The 19,936-nt window shown below is 44.8% G+C and overlaps 1 protein-coding gene across 3 annotated transcripts in view; it reads right to left on the bottom strand.

Annotated features, from left to right (window-relative positions):
- Positions 1-19,936, bottom strand: part of ift74 (intraflagellar transport 74) — a 59,880-nt gene that overhangs the window by 25,778 nt on the left and 14,166 nt on the right. Inside the window, exons 9-16 of one of the 3 annotated variants that reach the window (XM_045222495.1) lie at positions 18,740-18,773; positions 18,541-18,645; positions 16,885-16,947; positions 15,611-15,730; positions 15,062-15,085; positions 14,449-14,489; positions 14,284-14,363; positions 9,004-9,057 (exon numbers count right to left, since the gene is read on the bottom strand). In XM_045222495.1, the coding sequence (XP_045078430.1) occupies positions 9,004-9,057; positions 14,284-14,363; positions 14,449-14,489; positions 15,062-15,085; positions 15,611-15,730; positions 16,885-16,947; positions 18,541-18,645; positions 18,740-18,773 (521 nt within the window). Of the gene's footprint in view, positions 1-9,003; positions 9,058-14,283; positions 14,364-14,448; positions 14,490-15,061; positions 15,086-15,586; positions 15,731-16,884; positions 16,948-18,540; positions 18,680-18,739; positions 18,774-19,936 lie in introns of all 3 variants that reach the window. The other 2 variants (XM_045222494.1, XM_041885273.2) reach the window with 2 other exon arrangements.

The following is a 19,936-nucleotide window of genomic DNA, read 5'->3' as shown; positions in this document are numbered from 1 at the left end:
TAGACCTCATGTGGCTGGAGTGTGTCAGCAGTTCCTGCAAGAGGAAGGCATTGATGCTAGGACTGGCCCGCCCTGCTCCCCAGACCTGAATCCAATTGAGCACATCTGGGACATCATGTCTCGCTCCATCCACCAACGCCACGTTGCACCACAGACTGTCCAGGAGTTGGCGGATGCTTTAGTCCAGGTCTGGGAGATCCCTCAGGAGACCATCCGCCACCTCATCAGGAGCATGCCCAGGCGTTGTAGGGAGGTCATACAGGCACGTGGAGGCCACACACACTACTGAGCCTCATTTTGACTTGTTTTAAGGACATTACATCAAAGTTGGATCAGCCTGTAGTGTGGTTTTCCACTTAAATTTTGAGGGTGACTCTAAATTTGAGGGTATTTTTACCCCTTTTTCTCCCCAATTTCGTGATATTCAATTGGTAGTTACAGTCTTGTCCCATCGCTGCAACTCCCGTACGGACTCGGGAGAGGCGAAGGTCGAGAGCCATACGTCCTCCGAAACACGACCCTGCCAAGCCGACACTGCTTCTTGACACACTGCTCGCTTAACCCAGAAGCCAGCCGCACCAATGTGTCGGAGGAAACACCGTCCAGCTGGTGACCGAGGTCAGCTTGCAGGTGCCCGGCCCGCCACAAGGAGTCTGTTAGATTAATTTGGATTTTAAGAATAATGACTAAAGAATTTCACCCCAAACACAGTATAAATGTTAGAATTATCATGTAGTGTCAACCCACTAACAGAGGGGGCGTTACTAACCATTCAAGGGGGAAGGCGGGAACTGTTTAAGAAAGCCACCTAAAGGTGGGAGGAGCATAGTGTCTTTGTTTGTCAAGGGGTATAAAAACAGTATGTTTGCGTTTTTGAGCAGAGCTCTCCTTGAATAAATTTACCGATAATTACTTGTGGATTGTGGACCTTGAATCATTGATGATTAAAACCAGAGCTTTACAACCTCTGGTAATGATTCAAGCTTAGGTTGAATTAGAGATAGAAATTCACATGACAGATTGGTCCTTCTGAGCGGAGCTTAATACATCTTTATCGTTCTAGAGACACCGAAATCTGCACGGCCGGGTGATTGCATCCGTGAAGAATAGTCCTGGCCTTCGACGTTAAGGTTAATAAACAGGCCGGGTGATTACTCTTTATGAACGAGTAAAGACGTTAACGAGTTTGAAAAATTATTTGAATCCAAACTACAAGGGAAAGGTCAGTAATTTTATTCATGGATTTTGGTGAAATGATTTGAACTTGTATAAGAATAGGGATTCTTGTGAAGGGCAGACAGGTTACCAAAATCTCAAAGAAGGTAATAATTATTACGACAGGAAGGGTACGCAATTGATCCTAGAGGTAAATAGCTATTACAAAATAAAAATAGTCCGAAATGACATGTAGTGAATTGCAATCACAAATGTAAACTAAGTTAATATTGTCATTGTACGAATTGCAATGTTCAGTATAAACAGGGAAATAATTATCATCGTATGAGAGGGATGTGTCGGGAGTTCTATATGCGACTGGGCATTTGCTAGAACTTTGCAAACAAGTTTATCAGATGATAAGGTCGTATGTGTGTGAGACTTAATCCCTCGGGAGACGTGATCATTATTTCAGGGGTGGAGAAAAAAATAAGTCGCGTGAGGAAAATTGGGTAACTTACTCTTTTCATGAAACCGGAGTTTTAAATAGAAACTCTGGGTTAGGGGTTAAATAATTTTAAAGGGTTAATTACAAAAGCAAGAGGCGCACTAAGAGATTAGCTCCTACGAAAATAATTCGGGAGTGAATTATTTAAAAAACAAAAAGGGGGGGAGGGATTTCTTTTGTTTCCGCCATGGGAAAGACATCTTCTAAACAAGTCCGAGAATTAACGGGAGATGAAAGAAATATGTTTTATGGATCCATGTGGGAGAAGAGGTATGAATTTATTGGGCATCTCGAAGTAGAAAAATTAGAATTTATGATCAAACAGATGCATGTAGACTGGAACTAATTTGAAAGAACAGCGAAAGGAGGGGCTAGAGACAGCGAGTGTGTTTTTTTTTAAGCCGCGAAAATGCTTTAACGGGGACAAAGGAATATTTAACCATCGTGACTGCAGGGGAAAAGGAGGATGACAGTCAATATTTTTGGTTCAACGGGTAAAATGTTTGAAAAAATGATTCGTGTCAATTAAGAATTGGCTAAAAACACCACAAAGCGATTATTTGAGAGGTACCTATAAAGTCCAACCATGTGGTCCTCTGTAGCTCAGCTAGTAGAGCACAGCGCTTGTAACGCCAAGGTAGTGGGTTCGATCCCCGGGACCACCCATAAAAATAAAATAAAAAATGTATGCACGCATGACTGTAAGTCGCTTTGGATAGAAGCGTCTGCTAAATGGCATATTATTATGCATATGTATGAGCTTTCGCACTCAAACGTAGACGTACGTAATGAGTGAGAAAGTAGAGAAATTTACGTTTGCATTTTTGGTCATTTGGCAGACGCTCTGGTCCGGAGCGACTTGAAGAGCCAATAGAGGTTTGCATGGAACTATTCTGTCGTGTTGGGCATTTGAATGGCATAAGGTGAAATATGTGTGTATGAGGAAATTCAACGGCGGGTATGAATGATAACCGGATACTACTTAGTATTTGGTTGGTTAAATGCTAAATAAAAGATTTGAGGCGTGGTTATGGGGTAACTAGGAAGACGCACTTATTCAAAAAGGAATGGGTGGAGAGAGAGAGTTTTTTACGTGTATTAAAAGTTGCATTAGATAGGTCTATGAAAATATGTTATAAGTACGAATGACATTATTTCCTAAGAAGGAAGATTGTAGGGAAGTTTCCCGCGCCTCCCCCATAATGTAGGAAGAAGCAGGAGAGGGGGGGAGTGAGAGACAGGACATAGTTCAAATGGTAGGAATGTCATTAAGTGTATGCTGATGAACAATATCAAGCATTTGTTTTGTTGATTGGGGCCGAATCAGAGAAAACTGTTAAAGATATTGAATAGCGAGCTGAGGTGGGTTAGCGGGAAAATACAAATGGTTGGAAGATTTTAAAACGATAATTTATTTTAGTTACAGGGAAGCAAGTGGCATTGGCTGTTGTGCTGGGGGAATGGCGCCAGCCTGTGGTGGGTTCTGGATTTGTTATAAATAACTTTATATTTTAAACTAAAATGAAAGACTACAATTAGAACATCAGAAAAAGGACAATATAATTCGTAATAGTTATTATAATTATTATTGATAGTTATTGCAGTTATTATTATCCTGAGTGGCGCAGTGGTCTAAGGCACTGCATCGCAGGGCTAACTGTGCCACTAGAGATCCTGGTTCGGATCCAGGCTCTGTCGCAGCCGACAGCGACCGGGAGACTCATGGGCGGCGCACAATTGGCCCAGCGTCGTCCAGGGTAGGGGGGAAAATGGCCGGCAGGGATGGAGCTCAGTTGATAGAGCATGGTGTTTGCAACGCCAGGGTTATGGGTTCGATTCCCACGGGGGGAGGCCAGTAAAATTTTTTTTATAAAGATAAAAATAATAAAAATGTATTCACTAGGTTGCTCTGGATAGGAGCGTCTGCTGGGTGACTAGAATGTAAATGTATTATCATTGATTCAGTAATGATAGGAGGGAAGTAGCGATAGAGCTGAGAGGGTTGAGAGTTGAGGACAAGGAGAATGATTTGTGGCTCTGGTTGGCGGGAAAAAGGAGAGGCAGAGACAGACTTAGAGAGACAGAGGAAGTTAGAGAGGGAGAGAATAAAAGAAAAAGAGAGAAGGAAACTGTTTAGGTTTGAAAAACAAGCAGGCTGAGAGACAGAGATAACAGTTTCTGGAGCTTGAAAAGCAGAGACTAACAGAGTAAGAAAAGGAACAGACGAGAGCAGAGTATTTCATGGCCACTAGGGGAAATAGCTGGGAGAGGTAGAACTCCAGAATAGAAGAGGAGAGAGATTTTACTAGGGGGTGGATCAAATAATTGATAATGGATCATTTGAATGAGATCACATGTAGCAGATTTAGAGTAATCAATTAAATAATCATTGTATACTCGAGGAATTTTGAGGGATTTTATGAAGTTAGGCAGTATTTAGGCAATGGCAGCCCATGGTAAAATCATTTGGAACTCTGAGGAGGAAGAACAGGTTATGTTGTTGCTCTCTTCCCAAACAGTCTTAGCTTTTCATAAATATATCAGGGATGTTACCCAAATGGTAGAGAGTAAAGAGGGATGACATTGGTCGTGGTTTAAAGATGATGGGTTTTTTTTTGGTGGGCTATTAGAGATAACTGGATTAATCACGAACATAGAGGTTTTTATTCTTTGTTGCTAGGCAGAATACTTAGGTGACCTAAAAAAATGGACTTGTCATGTCCAACAATCAGTCTTCAGGTCAAGCCCGGGAGAGCCGGGGTAGAACAGAGGTTGAACTAAACATAAGTGTTTTTACAAGATAAGAGATTGTTTGATTGGATTACTAATTGATTCTGAACTGAATGAAAGTCGAATTTAGCCGCCATAAAGACAAAGGAAGTGGGAGGAGCAATAAAGAAGCAAAAGACAATCTCAAAAATGAAAGGCATGGCAATTGGTTGATAAATAACCTAAGGGAATGTTTAGGAAGGTGGAAAAAATTGACACATAAGCAGAACTATGTGTCAAGAGGGGGGAAGAGGCTAATTGTATTAAATAATATACGAAGGAGAGGACAAAATACTTTTAAAAAAAACAATTTTTTTTTAGATAGTCTAAAAAGAGAATGCAGTCAGAAATGGTTAGATTAATCTGAACATGTGTGAAGATAGTTTATTAACCACACCCGTATGTCAGAGGTTTTGTGCCCCACAGGTGAACTAAAGGAGAAGGTGACCCACTATCTAACCAGGTGACTGGTGAGCATCCAGTCACTAGAAGGAAAACTGGAAGCAGGCCTGTTGGGAAGGGCCCTATCAGGTTATGCTGGTAACCACCTTGGCCATTAGAATAGCAGAGAGAGGAACCTGGGTCCATGTTACCCACTGCAAGAAGGTAGGACCACATACAAGCACCGCTTAGCACACGCAGAGTTGACGAGCGGAACTGAGCCACAGGGTCCGGGGGTCACCTCTGTCAACGAAGATCTCCTACCCAGACCTATCATCACTGTAGTGTGTTCCTAGGGTGTGAGTATGGGGTGGTACCGAGCAGAAGCACTCAAGACAGGAGAGGGTTGGCGGTTTTTGGGAATATGGGTGACCCTGAGCTGCATCATAGTCTCGGCAATAGTCGTGGTAGGTCAAAATCCACCACCACCTCGCACCAATTACGCTATGGCCTTACAACATTTTTAAGAAAGAAAGGGAAGCGACCCGACATACTGACCGTCAAGGGCGAGTGATCTACAAAATAGGAGTCAGAGAGGGGTGGGGAGTAAGATTCAAAATTAGGATTAGGGATCTTATCAGAGCGGATAAGCAAGAAACAGGGGATTATAAGATCCCGTTGTATTTATGTTCAGCTCCCTCGGCAGATTGTTCCTGGGCTCAGGTATTTAGATATACTGGGGGACGGAGATATGAGACGGGGGGCGTCAAGATGGAGGATAAGAAGGTATAACGACATTCCCACGGAAATGGTAGTAACGATAGTAAAAGTCACTAAAGAGGTCATGAGAAGAACTTACTGGGCTTGCGCGGACGTATACGGACGGGATACTTGTCTAAGATTACATTTGATGGAGTCAAAAGATATAGAGGGAGCAGGTACTGTCATTAATCCACTAACAGCAATAGACTGAGTAAATCAGTCAAGGGATGACGGAGTCAATTCAACTAACCCGTCCACTATGAAAGATTTTCTCCTCCAAGAATGGAACAATGGGGAAGTGGAGGGGGTCCCTGATGAGAATCTCTGGTTAAAGTGGATGAAATAAACCGCTAGGGCCTTGGGGGAGACAAATTGTTATGCATGCTCCATTGGGCGACCAACAATGTTGACCGCCCCAACGCCAAAGGCAATGTTTCCCTGTGTATTAGACCTGGGGTCCAATCAAAAAGAGCCAAATTGCACAGGGATTGGGCTGGCAAAATTGACATACTGGGCCAGCCCACCTAGATTCACTTTAACTCCTGGCGAATACCAGTGTTACAGACATAGAAATGGCACCCGTAACTTGGGTGATTTTGATGGCTGTAAGGAGATAATTAATGTGACTGATTTAGATAAGGAAGGGAGGGGAAAAAATTAGGAACCTAACTATCCCTCTGACTGATGTGTGGTGGGCATGCACTAAACAGGGAGCATTCGGCAGACATTACCAGAGGGATGGGTGGGTACTTGTGTACCAGTATTGTTGGTCCAACCTGTAAGAATTAGTCATCAAAGACCAGTGACAGGAAGAATAATTAGGAGAAAAATAAATAAGTCAGGAAGGAAATAGCCCAATTTGGATAGATGGTATAGGCATCCCCAGGGGTGTTCCAGACGAATACAAAGCTATAAATCAAATATGGGAGAGTTTTACTACAACATTTTTCTGGTGGGGGACAAACAAAAATATGGATTGGATAAATTATATCTATTACAACCAACAACGATTTATTGACAAGACTAGAGATGCAGTAAAGGGGATCTCTGAGCGATTATCCACCATCCCGCTCATAACTTAGTAGAGGTTGGTTCTAGATCAGGCAGAAAGGGCCGGTGTCTATAGAAAGATAAGCCATTGTTGCATATTTATCCCTAACAACACCACACTGGATGGGACAGTCACCAGAGCTCTTACAGAATTAACTGCACTAAGTGAAGGATGAACTGAACTCAGAAGTTAGTACATTGTGGATAGGGTGGTTTGATTAAATATTTGGTAAATGGAAAACCCTAGCAGCCACCATCTTAGGAGCGGTCAGTGTTTGTATGGGTATTCTTGTATTATGTGGTTGTTGTCTTGTTCCCTGTGTCCGAGGATTGGTGAGTCAGGCGTTGGTGAAATGCAGTATCTAAACAATGATGAGAGATGGACTGACTCGGACTCTGACCAGGGGAATGTGAAAAACGATCCTCCAGGCTTGGTGGATGACGAGGATTTGGACCCTGAAAGACCGCAATTGGATGAAATGTTTATTAGTTCTGATGTGATCTCTGAGATTAATCATGCTTGTAAAATACATTTATCCTGAATGTGGGAATATTTAGTCAAAGGGGTGGATTGTTAGATTAATTTGGATTTTAAGAATAATGACTAAAGAATTTCACCCCAAATACAGTATAAATGTTAGAATTATCATGTAGTGTCAACCCACTAACAGAGGGGGCGGTACTAACCATTCAAGGGGGAAGGCGGGAACTGTTTAAGAAAGCCACCTAAAAGGTGGGAGGAGCATAGTGCCTTTGTTTGTCAAGGGGTATAAAAACAGTATGTTTGCGTTTTTGAGCAGAGCTCTCCTTGAATAAATTTACCGATAATTACTTGTGGATTGTGGACCTTGAATCATTGATGATTAAAACCAGAGCTTTACAACCTCTGGTAATGATTCAAGCTTAGGTTGAATTAGAGATAGAAATTCACATGACAGAGTCGCTAGAGCGCAATGGGACAAGGAAATCCCGGCCGGCCAAACACTCCATTAACCCGGACGACGCTGGGCGCTGACCTCATGGGTCTCCCGGTCGCGGCCGGCTGTGACACAGCCCGGGATCAAACCCGGGTCTGTAGTAACGCATCAAGCACTGCGATGCAGTGCCTTACACCTCTGCGCCACTCGGGAGGCCCCGTTTCATCGCTTTCCTACCCCCACTCCACTTTGTTAGGGAGCAGATGTAGGGTCTTATCTTCACCATGATACCCATAGAAAATAATAGCAAATCCTATTTCCAAAAGCATGTGAGTCTCCTGTTCATATTTCACTACCTCCGCGGCCTTTTGGAGTTGCCTCCACGCGATCGAGCAAAATAACAGGCCTCCTCTTGATTTAGGCTACATTACATTCCTGCTAAATGTTTCTGGTCAGTAATAGATGGGCAAACCACCTCCACTTATTTGCCCAGCCAGAGAATTAGCTAAATATAGCCTACAGCCTATTTTTTTACTGATCTATTTCTTTACTTAACTCTTATTTTTCTTAAAAACTGCATTGTTGGTTAAGGGCTTGTAAGTAAGCATTTCACTGTAAGGTCTACACCTGTTGTACTCGGCGCATGTGGCAAATCAAATTTGATTTGGCTAAACGCTGTAATAAATGGGGCAACGAGACCAGATGATCATGAGCAGCTTCACCTCAACTTAGCTAACATTTCCACAGGCTAATTGTAGCCTAACCAATATCCATACGGAGATTCAGTGAAAAGAAAAATCTGACATTGATTGATTTATCAAGATGAGTCCCCCACACTTGTCTCAAAGCAGCGCGATGGCGCTGTCCCAATCAAAACGGTGCTGAAATGATCATCTAGTTGAACACACTACGCGTGGATTGGATGACTGGGAGTTTCACTAAGCAACAATTTGATGTCTTCAACAGCATTAGACTACTTTCTTCCTATAGTTTCATCATTCAGTGACATTTATTCCCACAGTCATTCTTTATGGATCCATCCAGTTGTGGTTCAGAAAACAGTGCATGTGGTGGGTTATGTGAGGAGATGGGGGAAGTGACACGCCTCGTAAAGTTTAGAACTGGTAGGAGGATGGTAAAAAAACTTACGCTGCCTAGCAACCATCAAGAGTTTAAGAGCGTAGTGCGTGCTAACGGCGCCTCAGCATTACGGCTACGTTACCTGCTAAGCCGTAGGCAGAACTTTACCGAAATTATTACTAGGTCGTTTGGCGGAAAAATAAAAGTTTTGGCTTTGATACCGGGAATACCTTTCAGATATAAAGAAAAGGAAGAAAAAAAGTTGGCGCTATGGTAAAGTTGGCAGAAAAAACGTCTTAGTATGAAAGGGATACAAGATATGGAACTTTCTACAACCTAATGCAGGAATGGTTCACGGAAAGTATGTAATGGTCAACTCACTGTCCATAGTCTCATCTCTCTTCTTTAGTTCTTTGTACTTCTGGTTTCGTTCACCTGCAGGACAAAAAAAGTGAGTTGTTACTTAAGGAAAACTTAAACGTAAAGTGCACAAACTTAACATAATGAACAGGAATTACATTTATGCTAACGCATGGCCAAAAATAAAACTGAACGCCACGCCTCCTATAAGCCACGCCTCCAATCTGATAGGCTGCCACCTCTATAATATATTATTAAAAAGGTTCAAAATTGAACCCCCTTCCATTACAAAAAAGGTTCCAGTTTAAACCTTTACCCAGGGGATCCTCTAGGAACTTCTTTTAACTGGAAAGTTTCCGGCGGCGTGGCAACCCAAGAGGTTCTTCCAGGCACCTTTACCTCTAAGAGTGTAGAGTATACGGTCTATATAAAGTAGGAGTAGTTATTAAGTAAAGTGGAAGTAGTTAGTTCCAAACCAATGCTACTGGAAGGATGACCTAGTCTAGTTGATTAGTGTGTTTGAGGAGTTGGTGTTGAACAAGGACAACCCGGAGAACAAGAGGGACACAGTAATGAAGTAAAGTAGAGACACAGCCTCTTACCGTCTGGTCATGATGAGTCAGAGGATATGAGACAGAGATGAGATGAGGACAGGAAACAGTCAGAGGATATGAGACAGAGATGAGATGAGGACAGGAAACAGTCAGAGGATATGAGACAGAGATGAGATGAGGACAGGAAACAGTCAGAGGATATGAGACAGATGGGGACAGGAAACAGTCAGAGGATATGAGACAGAGGAGGACAGGAAACAGTCAGAGGATATGAGACAAAGTTGAGGACAGGAAACAGTCAGAGGATATGAGACAGATGAGGAGAGGAAACAGTCAGAGGATATGAGACAGAGGAGGACAGGAAACAGTCAGAGGATATGAGGACAGGAAACAGTCAGAGGATATGAGACAGAGCTGTGATGAGGACAGGAAACAGTCAGAGGATATGAGACAGAGTTGAGGACAGGAAACAGTCAGAGGATATGAGGACAGGAAACAGTCAGAGGATATGAGGACAGGAAACAGTCAGAGGATATGAGACAGAGTTGAGGACAGGAAACAGTCAGAGGATATGAGACAGATGGGGACAGGAAACAGTCAGAGGATATGAGACAGAGTTGAGGACACGAAACAGTCAGAGGATATGAGACAGAGTTGAGGACAGGAATCAGTCAGATCAAAAGCCATGCAGTAAAGAAGCCTGATAGAACAACATGATGCAGTGTATATTAGGACAGAGAGTGAACAAAAAGCGTCTTTAAGTGTCTACTTCCTCCCAGTATTGAGAGCTGTGGATGCGTCTCTAATGGCACCCTATTCCTCATATAGTGCACTTTGACCAGGGCCCGTGGGCAATAGAGAATATGATGATCATGATGGCGCCGACAGACATGGCAGCTCTGCTTCTAGCTCCTAAGCAACATTGCAGTATTTCGTTTTTTCCTGTGTTATTATTAGCCCAGAACATTTTAAAAGTGTTATTACATACAGCCGGAAATAACTTTTGGATATCAGAGCGGTGGTAACTCACCAGCATTACGACCAGGAATACGACTTTCCCGAATTGGATCCTTTGTTCGTACCCCCCAGTGCAATTGAACTTATCCCAGAGGCTGCTCCATGACGCTGCCGGCGGAGAAGAGTATTCGGAGTGGACTTCTAGTCCGACTCAGGAGGCGTGCACACCATCCACCGCTTCAGAGTATTTTACTCGCTAATGTTTAGTCCCTGGACAATAAAGTAGACGAGCTCAGGGCGAGGATCTCCTTCCAGAGAGACATCAGCGACTGTAACATACTCTGTTTCACGGAATCATGGCTCTCTCGGGATGTACTGTCCTTGTCCATACAGCCAGCTGGGTTCTCAGTACATCGCACAGACAGGAATAAAGAACTCTCCGGGAAGAAGAAAAGCGGTGGTGTATGTTTTATGATTAACTACTCATGGTGTGATTGTGATAACTCACAATCAAATGTCGACCGTATTACCGCCCAAGAGAATTCGCTTCGGTTATAGTCACAGCCGTGTTTATTCCCCCTCAAGCTGATACCACAACGGAACTACGCTGGACTTGCAAACTGCAAAACCACATTTCCTGAGGCTGCATTTATTGTAACTGGAGATTTTAACAAGGCAAATTTGAGGAAAACGCTACAGAAGTTCTTTCAACACATTGCCTGTAGTACTCCCTCTACAAAAACTCTCAACCATCGTTACTCTCCCTTCCGGGATGGCTACAAGGCCCTCCCCTGCCCTCCCTTCGGCAAATCAGATCTGCTCCTCCCTTCCTATAGGCAGAAACTCAAACAGGAAATACCCGTGCTAAGGTCTATTCAACGCTGGTCTGACCAATCAGAATCCATGCTTCAAGATTGTTTTTGATCACGCAGACTGGGATATGTTCTGGGTTGCCTCTGAGAATAACATTGACGTATACACGGACGTATACGAGTTCATCAGGAAGTGTATAGGGGATGTTGTTCCCACTGTGACTGTTAAAACCTACCCAAACCAAAAACCGTGGATAGATGGCAACATTCGTGCAAAACTGAAAGCGCGAACCACCGCATTTAACCATGACAAGGTGACAAGGAATATGGTTGAATACAAACAGTGTAATTATTCCCTCCGTAAGACAATCCAACAGGCAAAATGCCAGTAAAGAGACAAAGTGGAGTCACAATTCAACGGCTCAGACACGAGACGTATGTGGCAGGGTCTACAGACAATCACGGACTACAAAGGGAAAACCAGCCAGGTCGCGGACACCGAGGTCTTGCTCCTAGACAACTAAACACCTTCTTCGCCCGCTTTGAGGATAACACAGTGCCACCGACGCAGCACGCTACCAAGGACTGTGGGCTCTCCTTCTCCGTGGCCGACGTGAGTTAGACATTTAAGCGTGTTAACCCTCGCAAGGCTGCCGACCCAGACGATAGCCCTAGCCGCGACCTCAAAGCATGCGCAGACCAGCTGGCTGGAGTGTTTACGGACATATTCAATCTCTCCCTATCCCAGTCTGCTGTCCCCACTTGCTTCAAGATGGCCACCATTGTTCCTGTACCCAAGAAAGCAAAGGTAACTGAACTAAATGACTATCACCACGTAGCACTCACTTATGTCATCATGAAGTGCTTTGAGAGGCTAGTTAAGGATCATATCACCTCCACCTTACCTGACACCTTAGACCCACTTCAATTTGCGTACCGCCCCAATAGATCCACGGACGATGTAATCGCCATTGCACTGCCCACTGCCCTATCCCATCTGGACAAGAGGAATACCTACGTCAGAATGCTGTTCATTGACTATAGCTCAGCATTCAACACCATAGTATCCTCCACCGCCCTGTGCTACTGGGTCCTGGACTTCCTGACGGGCCGCCCCCTGGTGGTGAAGGTGGGAAACAACACCTCCACTATGCTGATCCTCAACACTGGGGCCCCACAAGGGTGCGTGCTCAGCCCCCTCCTGTACTCCCTGTTCACCCATGACTGTGTGGCCAAGCACACCTCCAACTCAATTATCAAATTTGCAGACGACACAACAGTAGTAGGCCTGATTACCAACAATGACGAGACCGCCTACAGGGAGGAGGTGAGGGCCCTGGCGGAGTGGTGCCAGGAAAATAACCTCTCCCTCAACGTCAACAAAACGAAGGAGCTGATCAGGGACTTCAGGAGACAACAGAGAGGGCACGCCCCTATCCACATCGACGGGACCGCAGTGGAGAAGGTGAAAAGCTTCAAGTTCCTTGGCATACACGTCAATGACAATCTGAAATAGTCCACCCACGTATGGTGAAGAAGGCACAACAGAGCCTCTTCAACCTCAGGAGGCTGAAGAAATGTGGCTTGGCACCTAAAACCCTCACAAACTTTTACAGATGCACAATTGAGAGCATCCTGTCGGGCTGTATCACCGCCTGGTACGGCAACTGCACCGCCCGCAACCACAAGGCTCTCCAGAGGGTGGTGCGGTCTGCCGAACGCATCACTGGGGGCACACTGCCTGCCCTCCAAGACACCTACAGCACCCGATGTCACAGGAAGGCCAAAAAGATCATCAAGGACATCAACCACCCGAGCCACGGCCTGTTCACCCCACTATCATCCAGAAGGCGAGGTCAGTACAGGGGCATCAAAGCTGGGACCGAGAGACTGAATTGTTAGATACTACTGCACTGAGCTATGAACACAAGCATTACGCTACACCCGCAATAACATCTGCTAAACATGTGTATGTGAACAATAACATTTGATTTGATGTGAAGTGTCACGGTCGTTTAAGGACGGGTCAGACCAAGGCGCAGCGTGAAATGCATACATGTTTATTCACCGATAAACACAAGAACAAAACAACAAACCAACGAAACGTGAAGTCCGAAGGCTAAACACAAAACAGGCCTCTAACACGGAACAAGATCCCACAACTAATAATAACAACCAGGCTACTTAAGTATGATCCCCAATCAGAGACAACGAGCGACAGCTGCCTCTGATTGGGAATCACACCCGGCCAAACATAGAAGTAGAACAACTAGAACTAAACATAGAATATACAACATAGATCTCCACACCCTGACTCAACATACTAGAGTCCCATAAGTCAGGGTGTGGCATGAAGTGTCATTGGGGACTTTCCTTCATTAAGTGCCCTGGTGTGGGACTTCAAAACACCTCTACAATCGACCACCAGCCATGTTGACTTCCCCTCTGGAGCATAACAATACATCCCCATTAAGACCGGAGCAGAGCAGCAGACAGACGTCTTCCAGAGAGGCGTCTACAGTATGCCTAAGTTCCAAATGGTGCCCTATTCCCTTTGTAAGTGCACTAGGTAGGGAATAGGGTGCCATTTGGGACGCAGGATATATGTGCTCCCTGGCCAGGACAGGATGCTGTAATCTATACAGGCAAGGCGGAGCGGAGAGAGTAGTCTTGGACAGTATCCAGCGGCCTTAATGGATTTATATCCCATTCACTGAACTGTTATGGAACAGTTCAGTGAGGGACAATGCTCCCCTGTCCCTCCCCTGTACCCCATCACCCTCATTGGGCCAAGTTCCCAAAACTCTCCCATCCCATCCCACTCCCCATCCACACCACCCCAGTGCAGAGCTCTTTGAAAATGGCAAAACTCATAAATCTCATTGTTATACACGACTATGAAACCCTTCAGATAAAACAGCTACGACCCCAGCTACGACCCCAGTGCAGAGCAGTGCAGAGATTTAGTCAGTCTGTACCTTGGTGTTCCTCCATGTTATTGTCAAGCTGTCGGATATCCTCGTTGATCAGGCTCATCTTCTCACGCATCTCAGTCAACCTGTTATAAACATCACAGAGTTATAAACACTAATATGACTTTGGCTGGCTAGGATAAGACTTCAAAATATCCCAGAAATACGTACTGTCTTTCCATGCTTGCTGTTTCTTGGTTGTCCTCTTTTACCTGGAGCGCAAAACAAGGTGTCATTTTGAAGCATATGAGACAGTTGAGGGCATTCATAACATACAGATTCAACTCACTTGACCTTAAATATACACCTCTTTACCAAACTTCTCCACCCCCCCTGTCCCCCAGTATTTCAGAATAATTTAGGGGGTGGCCACCATGAGACACGCCCAGGGAGTGAGATCACGGCCTGGGTTACCATTGTACAGCCCCCTGGAGTAATTGGGGTTAAGTGCCTTGCTCAAAGGCACAGCTGCAGCATTTTCAACTTGTCGGCTCCAGGACTCGAACCAGCAACCTTTCTGTTACTGGCCCCAATACTCTAACCTTGAGGCTACCTGCCACCCTTACTTAAAGACAGAGAGAAACCTATGACTGCCTGTCTCTCTCCTCACCTGTTTAAACAGCCTGTCCCTCTCCTCACCTGTTTAAACAGCCTGTCCCTCTCCTCACCTGTTTAAACAGCCTGTCCCTCTCCTCACCTGTTTAAACAGCCTGTCCCTCTCCTCACCTGTTTAAACAGCCTGTCCCTCTCCTCACCTGTTTAAATAGCCTGTCCCTCTCCTCACCTGTTTAAACAGCCTGTCCCTCTCCTAACATGTTTAAAATAGCCTGTCCCTCTCCTCACCTGTTTAAACAGCCTGTCCCTCTCCTCACCTGTTTAAACAGCCTGTCCCTCTCCTCACCTGTTTAAACAGCCTGTCCCTCTCCTCACCTGTTTAAACAGCCTGTCCCTCTCCTCACCTGTTTAAACAGCCTGTCCCTCTCCTCACCTGTTTAAACAGCCTGTCCCTCTCCTCACCTGTTTAAACAGCCTGTCCCTCTCCTCACCTGTTTAAACAGCCTGTCCCTCTCCTCACCTGTTTAAACAGCCTGTCCCTCTCCTCACCTGTTTAAACAGCCTGTCCCTCTCCCTCACCTGTTTAAGCAGCCTGTCCCTCTCCTCACCTGTTTAAACAGCCTGTCCCCTCTCCTCACCTGTTTAAACAGCCTGTCCCTCTCCTCACCTGTTTAAGCAGCCTGTCCCTCTCCTCACCTGTTTAAACAGCCTGTCCCTCTCCTCACCTGTTTAAACAGCCTGTCCCTCTCCTCACCTGTTTAAACAGCCTGTCCCTCTCCTCCTGGGGCGATCCCATGCTCTTGTCCTCTGCCACCATGGCGTCCCTCCTCAGCTCCAGCTCCTGAAGCTTCTCATGTAGTAACACAGCTTCCTGTTTCACCTGGGAGTGATAGAGCTCCTGCAGACATCACACAGGACAGAAGGGATTGAGTCAGTCTAACCTGCAGACATCCCACAGGACAGAAGGGATTGAGTCAGTCTAACTGCCTGTTTAGTGGAAGGCCCTGGCTCCTTCTATGGCACCAGTGACATCTACCCTGGTTTAAATACAACCATGATGACAATAGACTAACGGTTTTTGTCTGAGTAAAATACACATTTCGGGTTTTCAGGAAATGTATGAACATGATTATTAGATACAGCCCCCAATCTTTAACCATTCAAATATACTCTTAAAAACCTTGATTTGATTCAGCCCATGAGTGAGTGAGCTTGTTGATTCAGCCCATGAAGAAACACAGCGGTGACCTGTTTCAAATTAACCCTGCCTGTTTGGAAGGTCATAAGGTGTGGTAATAATATAGACAGGAGTGTCTGTGACATCAGAGTGTCTGTGACCCAAATTACACCCTATTCCCTTTAAACACTGACTGGACAAAACATTATGAACACCTGCTCTTTCCATGACATAGACTGATCAGGTGAATCCAGGTGAAAGATATGATCCCTTATTGATGTAACTTGTTAAATCCACTTCAATCAGTGTAGATGAAGGGGAGGAGACAGGTAAAAAAAATTATGTTTAAGCCTTGAGACAATTGAGACATGGATTGTGTATGTGTGCCATTCAGAGGGTGAATGGGCAAGACACAATATTTAAGTGCCTTTGAACGGGGTATGGTAGTAGGTGCCAGGCGCACCGGTTTGAGTACGTCAAGAACTGCAACGCTGCTGGGTGTTTCACGCCCAACAGTTTCCTGTGTGTGTCAAGAATGGTCCACCACCCAAAGGACATCCAGCCAACTTGACACAACTGTGGGAAGCATTGGAGTCAACGTGGGCCAGCATCCCTGTGGAACGCTTTCGACACCTTGCATAGTCCAATGCCCCGACGAATTGAGGCTGTTCTGAGGGCAAAAGGGGGTGCTCTTGTCCAGAGCGTCTTACAGTTAGTGCATTCATCTGAAGATGGTGGGACAACCAACATATCACAGGCATAGAAAGTACATTTTTCCTCAATAACGTAGCTATCAGTAGAGTCGGGAGGGGGGGGGTTATTTATGATACTTTGAAGGGAGTAGGGTGCCATTTGGGATGCACACTGCCACTCACTGCTTCAAACATCTCCTTCCGCGTTATGAGGGCATCCAGCTCCTCCTGACGACCATCCAGCTCCTGAGATAAAGACAGACAGGAAAACATCAGTCATTGGTGCTGACACCTACTCAACACAAGGCCACCTGGCGTCGTTATTTTTTTTACGTCATTTAGGCTCTTCCAGAGCGACTTACAGTTATGCATACTATTATTTCTACTCCCCCTTCAAACTACCTCCCTGCCTGCCATTCCCCTGGCCCCCATTGGTCCGTCGCGGGTACGAGTGAACCAGTCTCGACCTGCTCCTTTTCAGCAGCAGGGGAGACAGACAGGACGTGTGTCACGTAGCTTTACCTACTAACAGTTATCGCTTGACATCAAGGACTGCTGTCTGAGAGTATAGATACAGTAACTGTTCGGTTCCATGCATATTGCTACTACAGAGCAGAGTATGTAGACTTCACCGCCACGTGACACAACACTAACTTATCATGACAAAGGTTCAACAACCCCAGTGTCTCTTCTTTAACTGAACGACTCACGTCCTCCCTTAACCCCGTGACATGCTGTAGACTCCTATCTAAGGCGTAAGAAAGAGACATAGGAGTCTACAGCATGTCACAGGGGGTTACATCCTCCCCTCTGTTCGTAAACGTGTCTCAGAGTAGGACTGCTGATCTGGGAAGGTACAGGCGTCCTTCCTAACTCAGTTGCCAGAGAGGAAGGAAACCGCTCAGGGATTTCACCATGAGGCCAATGGTGACTTTAAAACAGTTACAGAGTTTAATGGCTGTGATAGGAGAAAACAACATTGTAGTTACTCCACAATACTAAACTAAATGACAGAGTGAAGAGAAGGAAGACTGTACAGAATAAAATATTCCAAAACATGCATCCTGTTTGGCACTAAAGTAAAACAAAAAAATGTGGCAAAGAAATTAATACAAAGCCTTATGTTTGGGTCAAATCAAAAACAACACATCACTGAGTACCACTCTTCATATTTCAAGCATGGTGGTCGCTGCATCATGTTATGGGTATGCTTGTCATCAGCAAGGACGTGGGAGTTTTTTTTAGGATCAAAATAAATGGAATACAGCTAAGCACAGGCAACATCCTAGAGGAAAACCTTGTTCAGTCCGCTTTCCAACAGACACTGGGAGACAAATTCACCTTTCAGCTGGACAATGACCTAAAACACAAGGCCAAATCTACACTGGAGTTGGTTACCAAGACGACATTGAATATTCCTTGAGTGGTCTAGTTACAGTTTTGACTTAAATCTACTTGAAAATCTATGGCAAGACTTGAAAATGGCTGTCTAGCAATGATCAACAACCAACTTGACAGAGCTTGAAGAATATATATATTTTATTTTACAATCCAGGTGTGCAAAGCTTTTAGAGACTGACCCAGAAAGCCTCCCAGCTGTAATCGCTGCTAAAGGTGATTCTAACATCTATTGACTCAGGGGGTTGAATACTTATGTAAGCAAGATATTACTGTTTTATTTTTCAATAAGTTTGCAAAAATCTATAAAAAAATGTTTTATTCAGGCTGTAACACAACAAAATGTGGAACAAGTCAAGGGGTACGAATACTTTCTAAAGGCACCGTACATCTCATTCATTATGATCTAAAACGCCAAACTGATCCTAGATCACCACTGACCTGTAGCAGCTCCTCGTTGTTGGCCTTCAGGGCAGCGTACTGGTCCTGTTTCTCTGGAGACATCTTTTTGATGATGTCATCAGCAGCCTGCTTCTCCCTCTCCATCTCCTCCTCCACCGCTCGGATCATCTCCTCCTTCCTATAGAAACCAGAGTTAGGATCATGTCCTCCTTCCTATAGAAACCAGAGTTAGGATCATGTCCTCCTCCACCGCTCGGATCATCTCCTCCTTCCTATAGAAACCAGAGTTAGGATCATCTCCTCCTCCACCGCTCGGATCATCTCCTCCTTCCTATAGAAACCAGAGTTAGGATCATGTCCTCCTTCCTATAGAAACCAGAGTTAGGATCATCTCCTCCTTCCTATAGAAACCAGAGTTAGGATCATGTCCTCCTTCCTATAGAAACCAGAGTTAGGATCATCTCCTCCTTCCTATAGAAACCAGAGTTAGGATCATCTCCTCCTTCCTATAGAAACCAGAGTTAGGATCATGTCCTCCTTCCTATAGAAACCAGAGTTAGGATCATGTCCTCCTTCCTATAGAAACCAGAGTTAGGATCATGTCCTCCTTCCTATAGAAACCAGAGTTAGGATCATGTCCTCCTTCCTATAGAAACCAGAGTTAGGATCATCTCCTCCTTCCTATAGAAACCAGAGTTAGGATCATGTCCTCCTTCCTATAGAAACCAGAGTTAGGATCATCTCCTCCTTCCTATAGAAACCAGAGTTAGGATCATCTCCTCCTTCCTATAGAAACCAGAGTTAGGATCATGTCCTCCTTCCTATAGAAACCAGAGTTAGGATCATGTCCTCCTTCCTATAGAAACCAGAGTTAGGATCATCTCCTCCTTCCTATAGAAACCAGAGTTAGGATCATCTCCTCCTTCCTATAGAAACCAGAGTTAGGATCATCTCCTCCTTCCTATAGAAACCAGAGTTAGGATCATCTCCTCCTTCCTATAGAAACCAGAGTTAGGATCATGTCCTCCTTCCTATAGAAACCAGAGTTAGGATCATGTCCTCCTTCCTATAGAAACCAGAGTTAGGATCATCTCCTCCTTCCTATAGAAACCAGAGTTAGGATCATCTCCTCCTTCCTATAGAAACCAGAGTTAGGATCATGTCCTCCTTCCTATAGAAACCAGAGTTAGGATCATCTCCTCCTTCCTATAGAAACCAGAGTTAGGATCATCTCCTCCTTCCTATAGAAACCAGAGTTAGGATCATCTCCTCCTTCCTATAGAAACCAGAGTTAGGATCATCTCCTCCTTCCTATAGAAACCAGAGTTAGGATCATCTCCTCCTTCCTATAGAAACCAGAGTTAGGATCATGTCCTCCTTCCTATAGAAACCAGAGTTAGGATCATGTCCTCCTTCCTATAGAAACCAGAGTTAG

The sequence above is a fragment of the Coregonus clupeaformis genome, chromosome 9 (assembly GCF_020615455.1).
Source record: "Coregonus clupeaformis isolate EN_2021a chromosome 9, ASM2061545v1, whole genome shotgun sequence".
Lineage (NCBI taxonomy): Eukaryota > Metazoa > Chordata > Actinopteri > Salmoniformes > Salmonidae > Coregonus > Coregonus clupeaformis.
The sequence above is the reverse complement of the archived record's forward strand: the minus strand, read 5'-3'. Positions and strand labels throughout refer to the sequence as shown.